General features: G+C 36.7%; 3 protein-coding genes across 3 annotated transcripts; all 3 read left to right on the top strand.

The window, feature by feature from the left end:
• The first annotated feature begins 1712 nt into the window (after positions 1-1712).
• Positions 1713-8217, top strand: LOC113770509 (acyl-coenzyme A oxidase 3, peroxisomal-like). Its single transcript, XM_027314979.1, is given in 14 exon segments — positions 1713-2276; positions 3070-3187; positions 3282-3389; positions 3514-3686; positions 3800-3899; positions 4210-4284; positions 4407-4537; positions 5285-5420; positions 5499-5618; positions 6882-6963; positions 6966-7027; positions 7111-7215; positions 7300-7401; positions 7813-8217. Coding segments are annotated over 14 exon segments (2061 nt in total). The 5' UTR covers positions 1713-1776; the 3' UTR covers positions 8062-8217.
• Positions 8218-8625: 408 nt separating this feature from the next.
• Positions 8626-12090, top strand: LOC113771805 (putative disease resistance protein RGA3). Its single transcript, XM_027316364.1, has one exon. It carries the CDS (start codon positions 8626-8628, stop codon positions 12088-12090), a length of 3465 nt encoding a protein of 1154 aa, XP_027172165.1.
• A 10234-nt stretch (positions 12091-22324) lies between these two features.
• On the top strand, positions 22325-23710 carry LOC113770510 (putative acyl-coenzyme A oxidase At3g06690). The gene is given in 4 exon segments (XM_027314980.1): positions 22325-22561; positions 22645-22749; positions 22834-22935; positions 23310-23710. Coding segments are annotated over 4 exon segments (564 nt in total). The 5' UTR covers positions 22325-22453; the 3' UTR covers positions 23559-23710.
• Positions 23711-24052: the final 342 nt, after the last annotated feature.

Raw genomic sequence — 24052 nt, 5'->3', positions numbered from 1 at the left:
TTCAAGTTGGTGACATCAATCCACCATTGATTTGCCCGGTTATCCCGGGTTGACCCGATTGATTTTCAAAGATGAAATTTGTAACCGCACGCATTTCTTCGTCAAGCAACGTTTATACCACGTCGAAAAACCGGTGCATGAATAAGCCCACAACACTCCAAGTCGCGTGGCGAACACGATTTTTGATTTGTAGTGATAATATATATGTATCCATTTTCCATCTCCTTATCCTTAATTTTGATGAATATTGAGAAAAAATAATTTTTTTATTTCTTTTTTCTTAAAGTAGTGATGATTATTTATTTTCTTTTTCTTTATTTTTATTTTTCTTTCTTGCCCTTTACGGTAAACTATCGTATCGAAGAAAGCCGAAATAATTTCAAATAATTTTTTGTTTTGGCAATGACAATACTATATAGATTAAAATTAACAAACTGTCATGCTGTCATGGTTTAATAAAGCTTGCAATCTCTGAAAGCTTGGATTAGTCCATTGGACAGGTAGATAAGTTGTTCTGTAGAAGAAATTTTTTTTCTTGTTTCTTTTCTAGTGAGAGCTAAAGGAATGATAAAGGAAAAGTATTTCTTAAAAATATCTACTAGAATAAAAGTTAGTACAATGAATTTTCCCTTATTATTTTTAATGAAAGAAGGTCATCCTTCTAACCAAAATAACTACAACTCTACTTACTCATAAACTAGTAGTATTAAAGTGGATAAACTTTGACTATCATTATTGATTTATATAGGATGTGTCATGAATATTGTTTTACAAATATGTTATGGAATTAAAGCAAATGTAAACAAATCTATAAGTTATATGATTTTTAAATATTAATACCTCAAAGACAAAAATAAACATTTGAAATTTTAACACATTATCTTTTTTTAAAATATCAAATTTGAATAAAAACTAGTCTTGCTATAACTCACCAAAAACTGAAGAATGCATTATAGTAAAGTTGATATATTCTTACTACTCAAGTAACGGAGAGATATTACATAATGCTTGTTGATGGTATTATATTTCAACTTTTTTTTTGAAATAGGAATAATGTTGAGGGCAAAATTTATCCCTCTTCAAGTAGATCATATAAAATAGTATTTTAAACTCTTCACTTCTCTTTTCAAAGATTAGGGACAAATTTTTTTTTATCTATTGTGATTACAATTAGATGGAAATCAAAATCATCTTTTTATATAATTTATTTAAAAAAAATTTAAGCCTAATTTAATTTCAAGAAACTCATATGTTAGCGGAACATGTTAGTTGTATAGAAAGTTTAATTTGATATCCTTTTTATTTTTTTATTCTGCCTTGGTGGCTAATTTTTGTTATTTATTGGAATCATTTGTTATCTAACAAATAAAAGTTTTATTTAATTTCACTTCTAATACAAAAACCAAGAGAAACCTAAACAAACAAATGAGTGTTCAAGATCAATCTTTATTTGATCTTATTTTCCTTTATTTGGTAAGCGAACCTAAAGAAACAAATGAGTGCTAAAAAACATGCCTTATTCTTATCCTATTTTGCTCTAAATACAAATTCAGCCGCCCACCACACCCACGTGCTTCTCACCACGCGTCCCACCTGCTAATCTTGGCGCGTACTTCAACTAAATTAATTCACCCCTGAGTCCCCTCAGCTCCATTCCCATTTCCAAAATCCAGAGCACATTTAAATAATTGGATCGTTCTATTCCTTTTCATATTTGATCTTCTTCTGATATAAATCTTCCTCCATTTCTCCATTCTCCTGTAGAAACTTCCAAGAATGGCCTCTTCTTCTCCATCATCTTCATGTTCATCAATGGAAAAAATCAACTTCAGAACCAAAGTCCTAAGCAGACACCTCAATCATGATCCCACCGGCGACAAGCCTTTTCTCCAATCTTCACCATGTTTAAGTTACACCCCACCAGAGCTCTGTGAGCCCAACTCGTTTTTTGATGTGAAATTGATGAGAAAGCTAATGGATGGTCACAATATAGAGGATAGGGACTGGTTGTATAATCTGATTGTCCAAAGTAAGCTATTTAATCCTCAAGAAAAAGGGGGAAAAATCTTCGTGTTACCTGATTATAATCAGTCAATGGAGCAGCAGAGAGAGATGACTATGAAGAGAATTGAATATCTCCTGGACAATGGGGTCTTTCAAGGTTGGCTAACAAGAAAAGGGCCTGAAGCTGAATTGAGAAAGTTTGCTTTTTTGGATGTTGTTGGGATCTTTGATCATTCTCTAGCTATCAAGATTGGAGTGCATTTTTTCTTGTGGTTAGTTGGTTTTATCAATTCCTTGTCTATTCTTTTAGTTGCTTGGCTTTTTTTTTTTCTGATGAATTTTGCCATGCGCCTTGGATTATCTTATGCTTGGTCTAGTAGAATGGACTGTTTCATTGTACATCTGAAGGGGGTTCGGGAATAGGGGAAAAAAATTTCCTCATTTCTGTTTTTGCCTTGTTATTTTTTTGATGAATTGGACTTTAATTGATAGGGAATTGAGGAGTTTAAATTTGATAATGTAGCTATCTGGCTTTGATATCATTACATACTCTTCAGTGGAGAATTATTTTCCAGAAAAATATATGTTAAGTTGAGTTTCTACTAATTCTTGGGTATAGTCTGTTTCTCAATATGAACTTTGCTTTTTATTTACCAAGAAAGTTTTGTTGATTGATGTCCTGTATTCGTATTTGAAGGCACACAGAAATATAATCTTCCTTTACTATCTCTAATTTGATGTTTCCCACGTGGTTGGTCTATTATATACCGAGGATACTCCTGAGCACGTAGCAGCTGAATTTACGTGCGATAAAGTACTTACGTTGTTGGTGGAAATAATTATTCCGTTAACTGTTTTGCTCAAATGGTGATTCTTCCCTAGCTGAAAATGATACTCCTATTTATTCTACCTGTTAGTAATTCTACCTCAGTAAAAAACTGTACTTCTATTTAAAGTGCATTTGGTGCATCTGTGCTTGTCTACCACTTATATTCAATAAATTTGGAATGCTTAGCTAGTGATGAAGTAAAAGACTAACGTGGCATTCTGATTCATACAATATAGGGGTGGTGCCATTCAATTTTTTGGTACAAAGCGTCATCATGACAAGTGGTTGAAGGACACAGAAGATTATGCAGTTAAAGGGTGCTTTTCAATGACAGAGTTGGGCCATGGAAGTAATGTATGGGAAGTTGTTAATAATTCAGTCAGCACAATCATCCTTCTAAAGAAATTATTCCTGTAGTTTATGGAAGTTTGTTAGTTATTACATTCAGGTTCGTGGTATTGAGACTATTACAACTTATGATTCAAACACCAGAGAGTTTATCATCAACACTCCTTGTGAATCAGCTCAAAAATATTGGATTGGAGGAGCAGCTAATGTAATGGTTTTCTCTTTTCTATTTGCTAGGCCATTTGTCACTTCTGATTCTTCTATATGATTGCATTTTCTCTTCCTCCTCCTGAAACATTCAAGAACTAACACTCTTTTGAGATTTGTTGTAGCATGCAACACATACTATAGTATTTTCACAGCTCAATATTAATGGACGGAATCAAGGAGTTCATGCTTTTATTGCCCAAATTAGAGATGCAAATGGAAATATATGTCCCAGTATTCGTATTGCTGATTGTGGTCATAAGATTGGTTTAAATGGTGTTGACAATGGTCGACTCTGGTGAGTAGTTGATTCTTTAGCCAATTTTCATTATGCATGCCTCGATTTGTACAGTTCAATTGTATGTCTCATTGAGCAAAAATCAAGGCTTTGCACCTATTCACCTTTTGTAGGTTTGACAATGTCCGAATACCTAGAGAAAATTTGCTAAATTCAGTGGCGGATGTCTCTCCAGATGGGCAATATCTGAGTGCAATTAAGGATCCAGACCAGGTAAAGGTTTTCCTTTTTAGCTCATTTGATAACCACAACTATCCCATGCCTGGTATAGTAGTTCTGCAAATATCACTGAATTTTACATTTTGTTCACATAGCAAAGGGATGGGGACAATTACTGTTTGCTTTATCGATTTATACTTTTCTAGCCAACAAAGTAAAAAATGAGGAGGCTTATATTAGTGACAACTATCATCATGATTGGATACATAGGCCGTCTTAAAAAATTTATGATTGCATAGCTTTTTGGATATTTTAGTTTAAGTCCATCATCTAAGTTAACACAGTATATAATAATTGTTTCCAGAGATTCGCTGCTTTCTTGGCCCCTTTGACTTCTGGACGTGTTACTATTGCAGTCAGTGCAATTTACCAATCAAAGGTAAACATAGCTGAAGTTGTTTCTGAGCTGCCTTTTCTCAAAAGTTCCTATGAGCTGATGGATAATGTGGACAGTGAAGACTCTAATCTAGTGACCTGTCTTACGGTTTCTTTCCTTACTAGATTGGCTTAGCGATCGCCATAAGATACTCTTTGACGAGGAGAGCTTTCTCTGTTACACCCAGTGGGCCAGAAGTACTTTTGCTTGATTATCCTAGTCATCAGAGGAGGCTTCTGCCGCTTCTTGCAAAGACGTAAGCATCTCATGCTGTACCTTTTCTATAACTAAGACAAAATTGGTTTTTCTTGTAATTGCCCACAAGTTTGCTATGCAGAATAAATTGTACTATATTTCTTATGAATCAATAGTTTTCTGTACTCTTCTTTGTTGTGATGCACTATTTTTAGCTTCTTGACAGAATTGTAGGGCTGCAGAGGGGTTGGAGGTTGTATTTTGCTTGGCTCTTACAGTGTATCTTTGGATTTTTATCATTGTATAATTTCTGTTAAAAGTTCTAATCATTCTCAGGATAAAATTTGCAGATTTGAGTATTCTAATATTTTTTCATGGTGCTTGTAATTAAGCAAGTGTTCAGAAAATTTGGTACGTGATAACTTCTGTCCTAGCCTGTTGACAATTGATAGTACAGTCAAATCCCTGCCCCCCCTCTCTTTCAAAATCAAGGAGTTGCTTCATTGAGGAAGACAACTTGAAGTGTTTGATTTTAGTTGTTAGAACTCGGAAGTACTTTTTGCTCTTCCATTGCAGCTTTTTCTATCCAACAATGACTAACAGGTTATGCCTGCAGCCCTAGGAATAATTCAAAATTATTCTGTCTGTCAGAAGTTCAATCTTGGAACTTGGCATTTAACAACTAAGTGATTGATTGTTTTCAGCCAATGCACTTTAATCACTAATGATTCATCTGGATAACACGTTTTCTTTTTACCATTTTAACAACTGACTGTGTTCTGATCAGTTGATGGTAATTATGCTGCAGGTATGCCATGAGCTTTGCTGCTAACTATCTGAAAACTTTATATGTTAAGAGGGCACCTGCATTGATCAAAACTATTCATATAGTGTCTAGTGGATTCAAGGCTGCTTTGACATGGCATAACATGCGAACACTTCAGGTATGAAACACAAGTTGAGAGAAAAAATAAGTTTATCACCATCCAATTACCTTTCTGACATCCTTTAACATGATTCAGGAATGCCGCGAAGCTTGTGGTGGACAAGGTATGAAGACTGAAAATCGCGTTGGTCACCTGAAGGGTGAATATGATGTGCAATCTACTTTTGAGGGTGACAACAATGTTCTTATGCAACAGGTGTGTATCATTTTGTACACTCAGTCTTATTGGAGTTGAGTGTTCTTTATTGGAAAATCATAATTAAGAAGTCCATTGTGATTTACATTGAGGGTATCTGCCTTCAACTGTCAGATTAAACTTTGACTTGTGAATTGAAGGAACTGAATATATCCTGTGTAACAGTGAACAATTTGAACAATTAGTTATTGCAGAATAGTTTCTTTCACAAATCTTAGCTTTGGTATTAGGGCTCTTTTATGACAGCTGCCATCTGCTCTAGTAAGTTTACCATGCACCAGGCTCTCAAACTAAATTTCTAAGGGCATATGTAGAGGTGTCAAAATGGGTGACTTGGGCGGGTTTGGGTTGGGTAAAATGGGTAATGAGTATAAGTGAGTCAACTCATTTATACCCATTTAATTAGATGGGTATAAATGGGTAAGTCAAAAAATGAATTGGGTAATCCAATTACCCATTTATTTTAACTTTTTGTAAACTCATTTAAATTCATTTTTGCAAACTAAGTTATCAATTTATACCACTCTTTGTACCCATCATTAGTTTTAAATATTTATTTATAATGTTCAATAAACTTAATTACCAATTTTTTTTCATTTATACTCTATGTCACAAAATTACCTATTATTTAATAATTGAATAATAAGAATATAAAAATTCGAACTAAGTACTATAAAAATTAATATAAAAACTTAATCCAAAAATTTTGAACCTCTAACATTTTTTTCATATATAATTTAAAATTTCATTTTAGAAAGATAAGAAAATAGGCTAAAATTTATCATAAATTAGTAATACTGAAAAATGAGCAAGTTAACAAACTAAGAGAAAATAAAATAATAAGATAAAACCAATAAATAATAATAATAATAATAATAATGAAACAAAAGTAGTTAACATCACGACAAAATGAAAAATTTGAAAAAAAATGGGTGGGGGAAAAGAAGAAACTTGGGGGGAAGAGAATTCTAAATGGGTTAATTGGGTTTGATGGGTTACCCAATAATACCCATTTATTAAATGGATATTATTGGGTAACCCATTTATACCCATATACAAAAATTTAAAATACCCATACCCATCTATTCATGGGCGGGTATGGGTAAATTTAATTAAGTGGGTTGATTTGCCACCTCTAGGCATATGACAATGCCATCCAGTTCATGACTATCAAGTTGCTAATAATTTGAAATGGCACTCTTTGACTGATGTGTTGATTTTGCAACTAATGCTAGCAGCTAACAATGGGATGTCTGGTGCCAGGTTAGTAAGGCACTCTTGGCAGAATATGTAGCGGCAAAAAAGCGGAATAAACCATTCGAAGGGTTGGGTTTAGAGCACATGAACAAACCTTCCCTGTTATGCCTTCTCAGCTAACTAGTACTGTCATGAGGAGCATTGACTTCGAGGTGATGAAGCTTTTCTTTCATTCCTCGTTAAGTTGATTCCTCTTGAAATAGGTTGTAAATTCTCTGATACATTTTTGTCACAGCATGATATGTTATGTCTAAGAGAGAGAGACCTATTGAACCGTTTTGCTTCTGAAATTTCACAACGCCAAGCACAAGGAGAGAGCAAAGAACACGCTTTTGTAATGGTTAGATTCTCTTCTTAAATATGAGTTCCATTATGAGACCTGCTTTCTCTCTCTCTCTCAAGGGTACTTCTTCCATCTCCCCAGAGCTATCAGCTCGCTGAAGACTTGGGCAGAGCATTCTCCGATCGGGCAATTTTTCAAACTTTTGTGGATGCTGAGACTATTGTAACGGATGCCACTCTTAAGGTAATAGCCACCATATAAACTATGAGCATTTTGCAGTTTCTGCATGTCCATATATTTTAAACAGATAACGTCATACCCATGAAGTGTTCTGGTGTAATGTGTCCTACACAGAAGCCTCTGGCGTCCAACTTAACCTTCCTATATGAAAAACACAAGGAACAGAAGAATTCCTCCTCTTGAGGAATGATAGCACAGATTGTTATGGCTTTGTTTAGAGAAAACGTTTAGGAAACTTCAGAGAAGTATCATTTTGTGGAGCTTATCTTGAGCTCATGTTGTATGTGGATGGAAATTTTGATACGATTTCTGCATCTAGCTGATAATTGAATGTTGACAAATAAGATGAACAACATCCATTGGTTAAATATCATCTTACAGCGCATGGTTAATCGATTGTGAATCTTCTTGCAGAGTATATTAGGTCTTTTGAGATCCATGTATGCCCTCGTTACCTTGGAAGAAGACTCTGCGTTTCTCCGATACGGCTTCCTGTCAGTAGACAATGCTGCAGCAGTGAGAAAAGAAGTTGCAAAGCTTTGCGGGGAACTGAGACCGCATGCACTTTCGTTAGTCAGCTCCTTTGGCATTCCTGATGCGTTCTTGAGCCCTATAGCTTTCAATTGGTTAGAGACAAACTCTTGGTCCTCTGTTCAACACTAGCTTCTTGTACGTGATAATATTTGCATGTACTGAGGAAAAATCGAAACATCTCTGGCTCATATCGTCAGCCAATAAACTTCTCTTGGATTCAATGAATGAAGACCTTGTAGTGTATGTATTATATTCGCAATATTCGGTTGACTGTGTTGTTTAACATTTTTTAATTGTCATCTTTAGACAAAGGGTCTTTAGGTATTGAAATTGTCAAATTTGGACGTTTGCATAGATTGCATTATCTTGTCTGATAACTGGAGCCCATTATTGACCATTATACCCAAATGCATGAATGTTACCGCGAAAAAAACCAACGAACATCTGTACACTCAATTATTTCAATGGTACCCACAAGCCGTTGGATATCATCTCTAGTCTTTGCGTGGAGCACTACTTTTTTAGTTTTCCAACTTGGTAGGAAATTTCGTTTTGGAAAAAACGAAATATAAGTAATGGATTCAGTGCTTTGTAACGCAAGCTTTAGAATGTTGCCCATCTCTGGCTGCCAAAAATAGTCCAACTGTTCAACCAAAGCATTTTTACTTCATCTGTTAAGAGTTTCCCTTGAAGATGGCTGAAGCTGTACTCAGTTTTGTTAGTGTAATCTTGAATAAGATACTTCCACTTGCTGCCGACGAGATCAGCCGGGCATGGGGTGTAAAGAAAGATCTTCAGAAGCTTGCCAAGAAAGTAGAGATGATGGAAGCTTTGATTTTTGATGCTAAATGCAAGCAATCAACAAGCAAAGCCGTGCAGCTCTGGCTCAAAAGGCTCCAGTCCATAGCACGTGATGCTGAAATCGTGTTGGATGACTTCGGATATGAAGTTCTGCGGCAGAAGGTTAAGAATCGGAAGCGCGACAAGGTACGCAACTTCTTTTCTTCCTCAAATCCTATTTCCTTTCGTCTAGAGATGGCTAACAAGATCAAGAATGTTAGCGCATCTCTAGAGGAAGCTTACAGAGAAGCAAATCAAATAGGGCTTCATCCAGTTCAGCTAACCATGGCCTTTGCTGCTCACAAAGAGGATCGATTGACTGTTCCTTTTGTGGACGAGTCAGAAATGGTGGGAAGGGAAGTTGAGGTAACTCAAGTTGCGAGCATGTTAATTAGCTCTGATTATAAGAAGGATTTACCTGTCATCTCAATAGTTGGGATGGGTGGCCAGGGTAAAACAACCCTTGCACAGCTGGTGCTCAAAAATAAGAACGTAACAGAGCATTTTGATAAAAAAATATGGGTCTGCGTGTCTGATGATTTCAAAGTTGAGAGGCTGTTGAATGAGATGCTTCAATCCCTCGGGGAAAAGAATGTTGAGACGACAAACAGGGAAGCATTGGTGACGAGGCTTCAAGAAAATCTGAAAGGAAAAAATTATTTGCTTGTGCTTGATGATGTTTGGAATGACAATCGAGAGAAATGGGATCGCATGAGGATATGTTTGTTGGCAATAGGGGGTGCTCCAGGAAGCAAAATATTGGTTACCACACGTAGTGATGAGGTAGCCTCAGCAATGCAAATATCTCGTTTGCATCATCTACAGATCCTCTCAGCTGATCATAGCTGGATGTTGTTTGAAAAACTAGCATTTGCAGATGGTGGCGCAAGAATGACTCAAGATCTGGTGGACATTGGCAGAAGGATACTGAAAAAGTGTGGCGGTGTGCCATTAGCGATCAAAGTGATTGGGGGTTTGTTGTATTCCAAAAAAGATGCCTCGGAGTGGTCGAAGCTTGACAAGAGTGAAATATGGAACAAGTCGACCATTAATGAAGGTGGAGTCATTTCTGTCCTGAAGCTGAGTTACGAGAACTTACCTTCATTGTCAGTGAAACAGTGCTTTGCGAGTTGTTCCATTTTCCCGAAGGACGCTGTCATGGAAAAAGAAAGCTTGATACGGATTTGGATGGCCCAGGGATTGATCAATGATGCCAAGGGAGGAGGTCATTTGCAAATGGAGGATATAGGCAGTGACTATTTCAACTTATTGCTTCGGAGTTCTTTGTTGCAAGCTACTTCTGAGAATTCCACTAACGGAATCATGTCCTGCCGGATGCACGACCTTGTGCATGATCTTTCACTGCAAGTGTCAAATAATTGTTTTTTAAATACAGAGGATGGAATGGTGGTCAGTCATGATGATGAAGTTATGCATTTGACCATCATTCGGAGTCGAGGGAAGGTGTTAAAGAATATCGAAGGGATTCCTCCAAATTTGCAAACGCTTTATTATCTTGGGGGTGATGGTATCATGCTGGAAGACATCTTGGAAAGGTCTAGATACCTTTCTGTATTAAAAGTAGACTGCTGGTTTGTTACTCATCTCCCGAATGTGGTGGGTAATATGAAACATTTAAGACATCTTGATATCAGTAAAACTCGTATCACTGCTCTGCCAGATTCGATCACAAAGCTCTACAATTTGATGACCTTAAAAGTGTATTACTTGGAAGAGATACCTAAGAAGTTTAGCAATTTAATTAACTTGAGGCATTTCGAGTTTTCATTGGGTGCTGATTTGGGCCAATCATGTTTGTTCCCTGGAATCGGGCAGTTGGCTAATCTTCGGACGTTGCCTTACTTCAGGGTAAGCCAAGAAAAGGGCTGTCAACTTGAGGAGTTGGAACACTTGCACAACCTCCGAGGCGAGCTAAAAATTTTTGGACTTGAATGTGTGAGCAGCTGTGAATCAGCAGCAAAAGCAAAGTTGTTCGAAAAAACAAGCATTCAACGATTAAGACTTTCATGGAATGGCAAGAAAGAAGATTGTGACAACAACAGTATCAATAGTGTCATGGAAGGTCTCCAACCTCACCCAGACTTGAAAAGTTTAGCCATTAGTGGTTTCAAAGGCTCAAGGTTTCCGTCGTGGATAGTGGCAAAGGATCACTTGACGGTACTTCGGAATTTGGTAGGCATCGAGTTGAGAGGATTGGGTAAGTGTGAACAAGTACCACCACTAGGGGACTTGCCTTGTCTCGAGTCCTTAGAGATGTTCTCCTTACACAATGTGAAGCGTATTGGGGCTGAATTCTATGGTCTCCTAACACATCTCGATATTAATGCAAGGAGCAGTACTTGTAGTAGCGGTAGCGGAGAGGTGACACCAATCACTCTGTTTCCAAAACTAACGCGATTTGTGCTGCGGAGCATGGGAAGTCTAGAGGGGTGGTCAGATGCAATGGTTCCCTCGGATTCTTCTTCATCAATTAAGGTATTCCCTAATCTCCAGTGCTTGACAATCGAAGGTCTCCCCAGGTTGGCTGTTTTACCAGATATGGAGAACTTAACGTCTCTTGCGGAGTTAGACATATGGGAATGCGGAAGTTTGTCTTGTATAAGGAATTTGAATAGCCTTACATCTCTTGAATCCTTATCCTTAGGTGGAGGCTGCCCTGCTTTAGATGCTTCTCTGGATATGAAAAACCCCCAATCCCTACGCACTCTAAGCATCTCTGGATGTTATAAGTTGAATCTTTCATTGAGTAATAATCTTGAGAAGTTCACAACGCTCCAGCGGTTGAGGATCTTTTCTCGTGACCCTGGTTGTTGGGCAAAGGGTCTACACCATCTAGCCAACCTCCGCAGGTTGGAACTCGGTGGCTTCTCTGACGACCTTGATCATTTCCCGTGGCCAGACTCCATCACCAATGTTGCCAGTGATGATGCCAAGGATTCTACAATACGGCGTTTCGTCTCTCTGGAGCATCTTGAATTGCGTGGATGGCCAAAAATCACGTCCCTCCCAGACCAAATTCAGCATCTGTCTACCTTGAGAAGGTTAGAGATACGGGAGTTCGACGGGCTGGAAGTTGTTCCAGAGTGGATGGGTAGCCTTTGGAATCTTCGAGAATTGCGGATTAGTGATGGCTGTAACCTCAGACAATTGCCCTCTGCAGAAGCAATACGACACCTCACCAATTTAAATCAACTACATATCGTTAGGTGTCCTCTTTTAGCAGAGAGATGCACCAAAGGGAGTGGTGCAGAGTGGCCCAAGATTGCACATATTCCCGATGTTTTAATATTTCCATAATCTCTACACAGTTAGTCTTAATATTTCCAATGTTGTATTCTACTCATTCTGTTTGTTTATTATTCTAGTAGTACCTTTTTTTTTTTGTTCCTCCTTGGAAGGAACAAGGAAATAAAAAATGCCACTGCTTCCTTAAAAATGCTATTATATTACTGCCAAATCCTGACTCTTCCTTCAATTGCTCTTTTACATTTTCCTCTCCATAAAGTAGAAGCGCAGTTTTCTCAAGCTTGCTTCCTTGTTGACATCAGGTGTCTGCTGATTGTCTCATTTATTTTTGGATTTACCTGCTCTCTCCTTTAAGGTACTATTCTTGTTTCAAGTTGCTGCTATTCTTTTCGCCTCCGTGTAGCTCTTAATGTTTTTTATTTAGTCGGTAATCACCATTACCCAAATTTGGGTCTTTGATAGTGATTGTTTCATACCCTTAGAAGTGTACCAAGCACCATCTGTGGGTACGAGACACTTTTAATAGCCATTGAGGAGGGATAAACCATCCAACCGAACGCCTGGTGATAGTTTTGGCCTGCACCTTTGCGACCAACTCATAATTTAGCTGCGGTCACTTAGCTTGATTTTGTTTTTGGCATTTAATGGCTTGCTAAACTAATTCTTACACGTTCTACTATTTTCCTTGTTCATGATTCAGCAAATGACTGCCTATTTGTTGAGCTCATGTTTGTTATGCTGCTGGGACAACGACGACCTTTCCTCACCAAGAACGACCAAAGAATTACAGTTTTACAGTGCTATATGTAAGCAGACAACTGAATAAGAATCAGCATCCGTCCAATTATGAGTGACTGAGTCCCTGGGAGTCGACAATGGTGCAGCAGTGAGGAAAAGAGTTGCAAAGCTTGCATGCGATCAGCTGAGACCACATGCACATGTTTGGGGGATTAATGAATCCTGTTCGTCCACACTAACTCTTTTCTATTTTCATATCCACCAACTCTGATTATCTCTTAAGCATAGAGAAATGTGGAAGTTTGGCTTGTATGAGGAATTTGAGGAGCCTTGCATCTCTTCAACACTTACCCTGAGTAACTGCTCTAATTTAGATGCTTCCCTAGATAAGGAAAACACCCATTCTCTACGTTGTCTCAGGATGTGACAAGTTAAATTCTTCATTGAGTAGTATTCAGATATTTACCACTCTCGGGTTATTGAAGATCTTTTGTGTGCGCCCTGGTTCTTGGCCAAAGGATCTATACCATCTAGCTAATCTAAGGGCGTTGGAACTCTGTGGCTTCTCTGACGAACTCGATTGTTTTCCTTGGCCATACTCCATCTCCAATGTTGCCAGCGCTGTCAAGCATGCCGGCTCAACGAAACAGCAACATCATTTTGTCTCTCTGCAGGAGCTTGCATGGCCGGGATGTCCAAGAATCATGTCTCTACCTGAGCAAATTCAACATGTCTCTACCTTGAGAAGATTAACAAATAGAGAAGTTCGACGGATTGGAAGCTCTCCCGGGGTGGATGGGTAGCTTTCCATATCTTGAGGAGTTGTGGATGTGGGATTGCTGTCACCTCAAGCAATTGCCTTCTGCAGAAACAGAGCAACATCTCACCAATTTAAAAGAACTGCATATCATCGACTCTCCTCTTCTAACACAGAGATGAACAAGAGGAAGTGGAGCAGGCTGGGATCTTGGGCACATTCCCACAATTACAATCGATTTTCTGGAAGTATAATTCTGGCCTTTCTATTCCTAAAATTCAGTTCCCATGTCCATATCCAGCAAAATATGATGATCTTGCTTCCAGATTTCTTTTGATTTTGAGCTGCATTTCTTATTTTATTTCTCATCGTGAACCAGAAAATTGTACAGAGCTGTCTAGACATTATGTACTTGTGCCAAGCATTACTGTGAAAATTTCCTTCTTCATGAATAACGTCCCAAGAACTGAGAAGAAATCTCAAATGGTTTCATCACTGTTGATTCAAGTGTAATATGCAGCATTCTCATTTGGAAATGATGCATCATTGGATAGTGACTCTTTTGTCAATGGAAAAAAAGATGCAAACGGTAGGGAGGGCCATTCCAGTACTTAACTAGCAAATCAACCTTGGTGGTAAATAAAAATCAATCACTCTCATCCATGAAAAATGAAAACTGAGTTTCCGGACGAATCAAAAGGCTACCTCGGCAAAAATTTATGGCCAAAATTGTTTTTATTTTTGTTTTGTTATTTTGTCTCAAAAAAGGTTGACTACAGCCCAACCTCTCCAAACGGGGCCAATTTAGATATTCAGATCCAAGAGTTGACTCATGCAGAGCGTAATGTACCAAAAAGAAACAAAAATAATTTAAGTTCACAGAAGATGCAACAAGGCTACCATGTGCCATTTGAAGAAGTAAAAATTCACGGCATTCAGAAGAGGAATTCCAAAAGATCCTCTACGGCTCAAAGTAAATGCTACAAAATAAGGTCCAGCTGATCCAGACAAAAAGATGGTGAACATGCATCTTTCTACAACATGTATTATCTGATTTTGCTCCCACAAGGAGTCAAGAATTCTTGAGTCATATTAGTTTGGCAAGAGCAGCTACAGATCCTCGAAATGCTTAAAATTTGCATCTCTGGTCAAAGTTCCATTCTGGGTAGTACGACGCTCATTGTACAAGTTTTTACTGTCATGAGACGATAATAAATCAAGTCTTAACTTTGTCATTCATGCTATCAGCTTGCGTCAAGCTGAAAATATTATGCCTTCATCCTTTAACAAGCTGCTCCAGTTCCACGACTTTGCGCTTAAGAATCTCAACTTCTTTGGACATATCTTCATGTCGTTGCTTCAACCCCTAATATGAATGACGACAAATTAATTTTTCATATGACAAAAAAAAAACAGAGAGAATTCACGTTGAGAGAAATAACCTCCACTCTACTCAGTTTCCTGTGCAGAAAAATGTTTAATTCATGATTTCTTATGTGCTCAAAAACTAATTGAAGTAATAAGCATGTTTTATATAAAATTAGAGGAGAAATAAAAAAAGTAAGCAAAGAGATAATTTCATGGACTTCACTCTGATGCTCTACTGCAGAAAAAGAAAAGAAAAAAAAAGGGCAAATTCCATTTTATCCTCATGTTTTAGCTTTTTTACATAACCCCTATGGTTTCAAAAGTTATATATAACCCCCTCATGATTTGGATGAAAGTGTCAAAGTGACGAAAATGATCATTCGTAACGGAGTCACCTAAAATGTCAAAAATACCCTTACGTAAAGTTGAAAATTATTTATTAACCAATGGAGGATTATGTGTATATTTTAAAAATCATAAGGGAGTTATATGGTAAAATATTAAACCATAAGGAAGTTATATGGTAAAATATAAAAATTATACGGGATTAGTGTGTCATATATATAAGGGTAATTTCGACATTTTTAGAAGTTCCGTTACGAATGACTATTTCTGTCACTTTGACACTTTAATCCAAATCATGAGGGGGGTTATGTATAGATTTTGAAACCATAGGAGGGTTATGTAAAAAAAAGCTAAATCACACAGGGGTAAAATGTAATTTGCCCAAAAAAAATGAACCTACTGCTTGATTGCTCGACAATGTATTAAATATAAAAAGCAAAGAGGATAATGTCAAGAAATTCTTGACAATAGCTATGTCGCATAGACAGGCCCTTCTCTTCCTGTGAATAATATGATTAAGCATCTTCTAGCAATAGTCTATAGCTTTACCCAGCTAGCTAGCATACTGCACAGACACAAATAACCAAAGCAACAGAGGATAAGAAACCATCATAAACTGCCATATCAAAATTTCACAGCAGACGTGCAGCATATTTCAGTACTAGATGCACAATGTCTCCAGATGGAAATTTAGCATTCTACAGTATAGTACAGGATGTGATAAGTTGAATCCTTCATTGAGTAATAATCTTGAGAAGTTTACTTCACTCGAGTTCTTGCTGATCTTTTCTCATGACCCTGGTTCTTGAACAAAGGGTCTAACCATCCTGCCAATCTCAGCATGTTGGAACTCGGTAGCTTCTCTGATGACCTTTATTATTTCCCGTGGCCGGCCTCCATCACCAAATAGATATATACATGGGTTTAAAAAAAACTATTTGTACACATGATTAATGAAAAATGAAAAAATTTATTTTGTGAAATGTAAGGAATGAAAAAATTCATTTTGTAAGTTGTGAGAGATGAAACAATCCATTTTGTGAAAATGTGAGGGTTGAAAAATTTTATCTTGTGAAATATGAGAGACGAAACAATTTATTTTGTGAAATGTGAGGGACTATGAATCGAATTATATAAATTTTGATTTGACAAATTTACCCTTAAAAATGATCACATACAAGATACGTGGTGGATTCTGACAAAAAACTAGTTGAAAAGCTATATAGGGACCAAATTTGATCAATATAAATTTGTAAGGGACGTAATATTATACTTTTAAAAGTAAGGGACAAAAAAAGTCATTTTACAAAATGTGAGGGATGTTTTGAACGATTTTCCTTTACATAAAACCATAAGAGGATGAAGTGGACATTTTGAAATATCATAGGGGTTAAGTAGCAATAGATAAAGCTATAAAGAGTTATATGTAATTCACCCTTGTTATTATATTGTTTCTTTTGAAGGATTTTTTTTTTTGTTTTCTGTGTGTTTTGGGGGGGGGGGGGGGGGGGGCGTTAATGCTATTCTACTATCAAATCCTGATTCTTTAATTGATCTTTACAGTTTTCTTACAATAGATTATTTGCATCTTTATTTTTTGTTTTATGCCTAGAATTCAGGCAAGTTATTCATTGCCCTTCTTCACTGAGAAAGAAAATGCTCTTTCTGTCACGAGAAGAAGCTTTAGCTGTTGGAGGCAATTATTGACCAGATATCTGCTGATTGTCCTTTTTTTTTTTCCCTCGCATTACTTGCTGTCCAGTAAGGTGCATTTCTGTTTTTGTCTCAAGCTGTAACCTACGAAGATGGTGACATGAACCAAAAAAATTGTCAGAAGCTGTCTAGTAGTAAAAAGACTGATTAAAGTAATTTAATTTTTTTAAAAAAAAAAAATGAAAAGTTCCATTAAATTGTGTAGAAGACTTTAAAGCTATGAAGCTGTCTAGTAGTATAGACTATGAACACTGCTATCAAATTACTCCAATAGACATGTGCTGCTATACAAAATTTTACAAATTATTAGGAGCAAAGTGTAAATTTTCGTATCAAATACTCGCATCTAATATAGGTATTTCCCTTGAGCCAAAGGTAGCTTAGCCGCAGGTGCATATGCATCTGATCCTAAATCGCCCATTTGCATAGATGGTTCGTTGTCAATCATTGTGGATTACTGGGATTCTTTACCGGTAGCAATTGCTCAAAACTACAAGCATAGCTTTTTGCTTAATGCAGTAGAGATAGTTTTGTGCTCTGTAATGTAATCATCCTCCATGTCATTCTCGGGCCAATAAAGATCTGACAGCTCCAGCCTGCAGAGCCTTAGGAACAACTGAAAATTTTCTCTGAAATCAGTCAGGCTCGTCGAGATTTTGGCACGTAATCGCTACAAGAATTCTTAACACCTAGTTCTGTTAAATTTTTCTTGATTCAGCAAAAGACTGCTTATCCATTTAACTAATGTCTATCAATTCATGCTGCAGGTGCATCAAGCTTGGCTTGTGAATACCATGATATCTGCAAGGGGGCACCCGAATTGATCATCGTCGTTCAAATTGTTTCTAGTGCTTCCATGGCTACTTGAGGCCCATGTGTGATTGTGTGCCCGCCCTGTTATATTATGGGTGAATAGACGTAGAAAAGAAGTTGCAGAGCTTGCTATGAAATGAGACCACCTGAACTTTCCTTTGTCAGCTCTGTCGGCAGTCCTGAGACTTTCTTAAGCCCTCTAGATGACAATCAGATGAAAGCAAATTCTTGCTTCTCCGTTCTCATCTAGCTTCTTGTTTGATTCTCCATGTATTACATGCTAACAGCATTTGGAATATCTCAGGTTTGTGGTTTCTGCCAGCAAGTATTCTCATTATAAACTTCTTTGCATGTAAATGAATGAACACCTTTTTCTTCATTTTCGTTTGCTTTCTAATTATTCGAGTTACTCAGCATTCTCTTATGTTCTGAATATTCTTTTCTAATGCATTACCTGCTCTCGTTTAAGTTGCATTTCTGTTTTATTTATTTATTTATTTATTTATCAAGCTGTAACTTATGCAAACTCTAAAGAGCTCTATAGTTGTTGAAAAGACTGATTAAAGTAATTTAAAAGTTTTCTAACTGAAAAGATTCATTAATCTAGAAAACTTTAAAGCACTAGACATTTGATAATTGAAGTAGTACATTATGAAAATTCACTTTTTTTTTTCCCATTTTGTGAACACTGCTATCAAATTACTACAATAGACATGTGCTTCTGTTAAAAAAAAAAAAAAAATTAACAAATTTGAAATGAAAATCTTCTTTTCAAATACTCCCGTCTAATATAGGTATTTTTCTTGAGCCAATGGTGCAACTGCATTTGATCCTCCATGAAGGCTGCCTGGACAGTGACACAGAAATTTAGGACCAAAATCTCTCTCTTTTTTTTTTTGGCCCGCCGGGGGGTGGGGGTGGGGGTTGTTGTTGTTGTTGCTGATTCTGAAATTTTTGACTCTGACAGATCACTCCAATTGGCCCAAAATATGAATGGGTTGAATCTTGCAAACAATAACAGACCAAACAGAGAGAGAAGTTACACGAAGATGCAACATTGCTCCCTGATGGGTGCTGAAGAGGTGATTTTTTGTGGGTAACTGAACCGACTTAAATTAGTCCCTTCTCAGATGAAGTGAAGTGTATTTGCTTATCCGAAGTGAATGGCGAGACTTCTCCCCTGGGATCACTCCGACGATCAAGTTAATATGAGAACGAGAGAAAAGCAATAGTATATGTGAATGAACAGTATGCTTACTTGTTGGAAGTACATGAGGGGTATTTATAGAGCAGGGGTGGAGGACAGGACGGAGGGCTCATGCTAGTGGGACCCATGTCCTGTCATTATGACTCTGTTTCCTGTCAGGAGGTCTGACTCTGACACTGTAGCCGCCTGGGCAGGGTGACGGAGACGCTCATGTAGTAGCCATTAAGAGCATCAGGTGCTTTTCAGATAAAGCACTGGTCCCGGATGGTGTCAGGTGGGTTGACGTCATCAGCGGCAATCGAGGTGGAAGCCTGAGGTGCAGAGGTTATCTAAGCAGGAGACCAGGACCTGGCCGAGCTCGGGAGTCATGTTCAGGACAAGATTTCGCCCGTGTGAGAGACGAAATGAGATCACCTCGGCCATACAGGGACCGCCGATGTGAGCATCCTCAGGTGCCATTTGAATTTTGAAGAAGTAAAAAGAAGCGGCATCCAGAAGAGAAAACCTGCTTATTACCTCAATTAGTTTTTGAGCACATAGGAAATCATGCACTATTGTCCAAATTGGGCAAATGAAACATTTTTACCGTGGAGGAAACTAAGTAGAGTGAGGGGTTGCCCCAAAAAAAAGGGCAGAGCTAGGGATTAATTCTCCTTGCTTTTTTCTATGAGATATTATTTAATTGGTCGTCTGTGAAAATTTGCCCAAAGAAGTTGAGATTCCTAAGCACAAAGTCTTAGAACTGGAGCGCCTTGACGAGGACATCATATTTCCAACTTCTGGCCAGCTGGTAGCACGGATGACAAATTCAAGACTTGATTTAGTGACTTGGCACAGACGCTAAAAACCTTTAAACTGGGAGCCAGAATACTTTCATGGAACTTTGATCAGGCAGCTCCGTTTCGATTAGCTATTTTTGGAAGTATTTTTAAAAAAATTTACTATAACAAAGTTCTGAGAGTATATTTTAGAATAGTTTTTAAAAAGTATTTTGAAATATTTAAGAGTAGCAGAGTTTTTAAAATATATTTTAGAATATTTTTTAAATATTAAAAAAAATTTAGACTACTTTTTAGAATATTTTTAAAAAATTTTTATTTGAAAAACTAATTTTTGAAATATTGAAGGATCCAAATAGATTTGCTAAATGCGTATTTTGAGGATCTGTAGCTGCTCTTACCAAACTAATATGACTCATAAATTTTTGACCCCGTGTGGGTGCAAGTCAAAGATACAAGTTGCAATAGGGTTATAGGGGTGCAAACTAATCAAACAGAGCTAGCAAGCTACTTATGAGGTGATCGGTCAAATGATCGACTTGACTCAACATTAACAAAAGTTGAGATCATGCAAAAAAGAACTAGACCTGTTCAATCACTACTAATTTATTTTAGAGATAATTGCAAAAATCTCCCCTGAGATTTCTGACATTTACACTGACCTCCCCTAAGGTTACTAATCCTTTGCAAATTCAGTCCAAACGATTAAAATATTGTTTTAGGGAGTGAAATTAGAATTTTTTACCAAATTTGTCCTTTGTACTACATGTCCAATGAATGACAAAATACTACAAATCAATTAACAATTAATAAACTTTAAGGAGTATAGTTTATAGGCAAATACGCATTACCTATTTAAAGTATCGGCTCTTTATGGGTATTTTACTTTCAAACATTTAATTTAATACAAATATTTACGCTCAAATACATATTTGTATTTACTTTCAAATATTTAATTTATGTTAAATACAAAAACTGCCAATCTCTCTTTCGTAAAAATATTAATATAACATTTTTCAATTTTAGTTACAAACATTTATGTATTAACATAAATTAAATGATTCAGAATAAAATACCCATAAAGAGCCAATACTTTACTCATGTAATGGATGAAAACCATAAAGAATTAATACTTTATGGGCCATTTCTTTTTTTTTAAAAAAATATTTAATTTATATTTAATAAATAACCTACCGATTTCCTTTTTGCAAGAATATTACTGTAACACTTTTTGAATTTTAATTATAAACATTGATATATTTATCATAAATTAAATGTTTGAAAGTAAAATATCCGTAAAAAGCCGGTACTTTAAATGAGTAATGTGTGTTTGCCTATAAAGAGCCTGTAACTATTTAAAGTACCTGTTCTTTAAGGGTATTTTACTTTTAAACATTTAATTTAACACAAATATTTACGCTCAAATACAGATTTGTATTTACTTTCAAATATTTAATTTTTGTTAAATACAAAACCTAACAATCTCTCTTCCGTAAAAATATTAATATAACACTTTTTCAATTTTAGTTACAAACATTTATGTATTTAACATAAATTAAATAATTCAGAATAAAATGCACATAAAGAGCGAATACTTTACTCGTGTAATGGATGAAAGTCATAAAAAATTAATACTTTATGGGCCATTTATTTTTTTTTAAAAAAATATTTAATTTATATTACATAAATAACCTATCGATTTCCTTTTTGCAAGAATATTACTATAACAATTTTTTAATTTTACTTACAAATATTGATATATTTATCATAAATTAAATATTTGAAAGTAAAATACTCATAAAGAGCCGGTACTTTAAATGAGTAATGCGTGTTTGCCCATAAATTATACTCCTTAAAGTTTATTAATTGTTAATTGATTTATAGTTATAGTACTTTGTCATTCATTGGATATATAGCACAAAGGGCAAATTTGGTACAAAATTCTAATTTTACTCCTTAAAATAATATTTTAATTGTTTAGACTAAATTTGCAAAGGATTAGTAATCTCAGGGGAGGTCAGTGTAATTTTTCAAACAACAGAGGAGGTCAGTGCAAATGTCAGAAACCTCAGGGGAGGTTTCAGCAATTATCCCTTTATTTTATTCTAGTGCTAAAATAACTGCAGAAATGTCAGATATCTCAATACAATACAATAAATTCGGTCATTATATAAACTTCTCTTGGATTAAATGAATGAAATCCTTGTAATGTGATTATTTGAATTATGCATCGTGTACTGTGTATATTATATTTGCAATATTCAGTCAGTAGTCTCAATCTCAGCCATGAAAAGGGTTTCACTTCACATGTGTGACTCCCGCGAGTTTTGGCTGGTTTGCAAGGCAGGACGCGAAGCGCACGTGTCTATTTTTCTTGATTCTCAGAGACGATAGACAACAAGTGTATTTTCTTTCTTAAATTTTTGAAATGGAATATATATGCTACTCTATCGCTTTGTTCAAGAATGAAACAAAGCCATCTGCTCTAGTAAGTTTACCATGCATCAAGCTCTCAAACTAAATTTCTAAGGCCATATGACAATGTCATCCAGTTCATGACACTCATGTTGCTAGTAATTTGAAATGGCACTCTTTGACTGATGTGTTGATTTTGCAACTAATGCTAGCAGCTAACAATGGGATGTCTGGTGCCAGGTTAGTAAGGCACTCTTGGCAGAATATGTAGCGGCAAAAATGCGGAATAAACCATTCGAAGGGTTGGGTTTAGAGCACATGAACAAGCCTTCCCCTGTTATACCTTCTCAGCTAACAAGTACTGTCATGAGGAGCATTGACTTTGAGGTGATGAAGCTTTTCTTTCATTCCTCGTTAAGTTGATTCCTCTTGAAATAGGTTGTAAATTCTCTGATACATTTTTGTCACAGCATGATATGTGATGTCTAAGAGAGAGAGACCTATTGAACCGTTTTGCTTCTGAAATTTCACAACGCCAAGCACAAGGAGAGAGCAAAGAACACGCTTTTGTAATGGTTAGATTCTCTTCTTAAATATAAGTTCCATTGTGAGACCTGCTCTCTCTCTCTCTCTCAAGGGTACTGTGTCCATCTTCCCAGAGCTATCAGCTCGCTGAAGACTTGGGCAGAGCGTTTTCCGACCGGGCAATTTTTCAAACTTTTGTGGATGCTGAGACTACTGTAACGGATGCCACTCTTAAGGTAATAGCCACCGCATAAACTATAAGCATTTTGCGGTTTCTGTATGTCCATATGTTTTAAACAGAAGCCGTCATACCCATGAAGTGTTCTGGTGTAATGTGTCCTACACTGAAGCCTCTGGCGTCCAACTTAACCTTCGTATATGAAAAACACAAGTAACAGAAGAATTCCTCCTCTTGAGGAATGATAGCACAGATTGTTATGGCTTTGTTTAGGAAACTTCAGAGAAGTATCATGTTGTGTGTGGATGGAAATTTTGATACGATTTTCTGTATCTAGTTGATAATTGAATGTTTACAAATAAGATGAACAACATCCATTGGCTAACTATCATCTTACAGCGCATGGTTAATCGATTGTGAACCTTCTTGCAGAGTATATTAGGTCTTTTGAGATCCATGTATGCCCTCGTTACCTTGGAAGAAGACTCTGCGTTTCTCCGATACGGCTTCCTGTCAGTAGACAATGCTGCAGCAGTGAGAAAAGAAGTTGCAAAGCTTTGTGGGGAACTGAGACCGCATGCACTTTCGTTAGTCAGCTCCTTTGGCATTCCTGATGCGTTCTTGAGCCCTATAGCCTTCAATTGGTTAGAGACAAACTCTTGGTCCTCTGTTCAACACTAGCTTCTTGTACCTGATAATATTTGCATGTACTGAGGAAAAATCGAAACATCTCCGGCTCATAGCGTCTGCCAATAAACTTCTCTTGGATTCAATGAATGAAAGACCTTGTAGTGTATGTATTATATTCGCAATATTCGGTTAACTGTGTTGTTAATTGTCACTTTTAGTCAAAGGGTCTTTAGGTATTGAAATTGTCAAATGATACAACCAAATGCTGTTGTGATGCGTCCATGGGAATTTACATTCTTGTTTCTTTTCTTGATTCTCTCATCAAGCTGATATATTTCCATCAATTCAGTAGATGGGAATAATTTGATTCCCGGCCCTCCACATTCATGGTTGGTGCCGTGAGTCAGTAGTTGCTTTATGAACATGTGCTGGTGGAGACCACGATTTGGATGTATGGTTAGGCATTTGCATATATTGTAGGATCTTGTCTGGGCACACTTAGTCATAGGTATAGACCATTCTGAGCATCTAGAGGTTGAAAGTTC

This window comes from Coffea eugenioides, chromosome 5, assembly GCF_003713205.1.
Source record: "Coffea eugenioides isolate CCC68of chromosome 5, Ceug_1.0, whole genome shotgun sequence".
In the NCBI taxonomy this organism is placed as follows: Eukaryota; Viridiplantae; Streptophyta; class Magnoliopsida; order Gentianales; family Rubiaceae; genus Coffea; species Coffea eugenioides.
The sequence above is the reverse complement of the archived record's forward strand: the minus strand, read 5'-3'. Positions and strand labels throughout refer to the sequence as shown.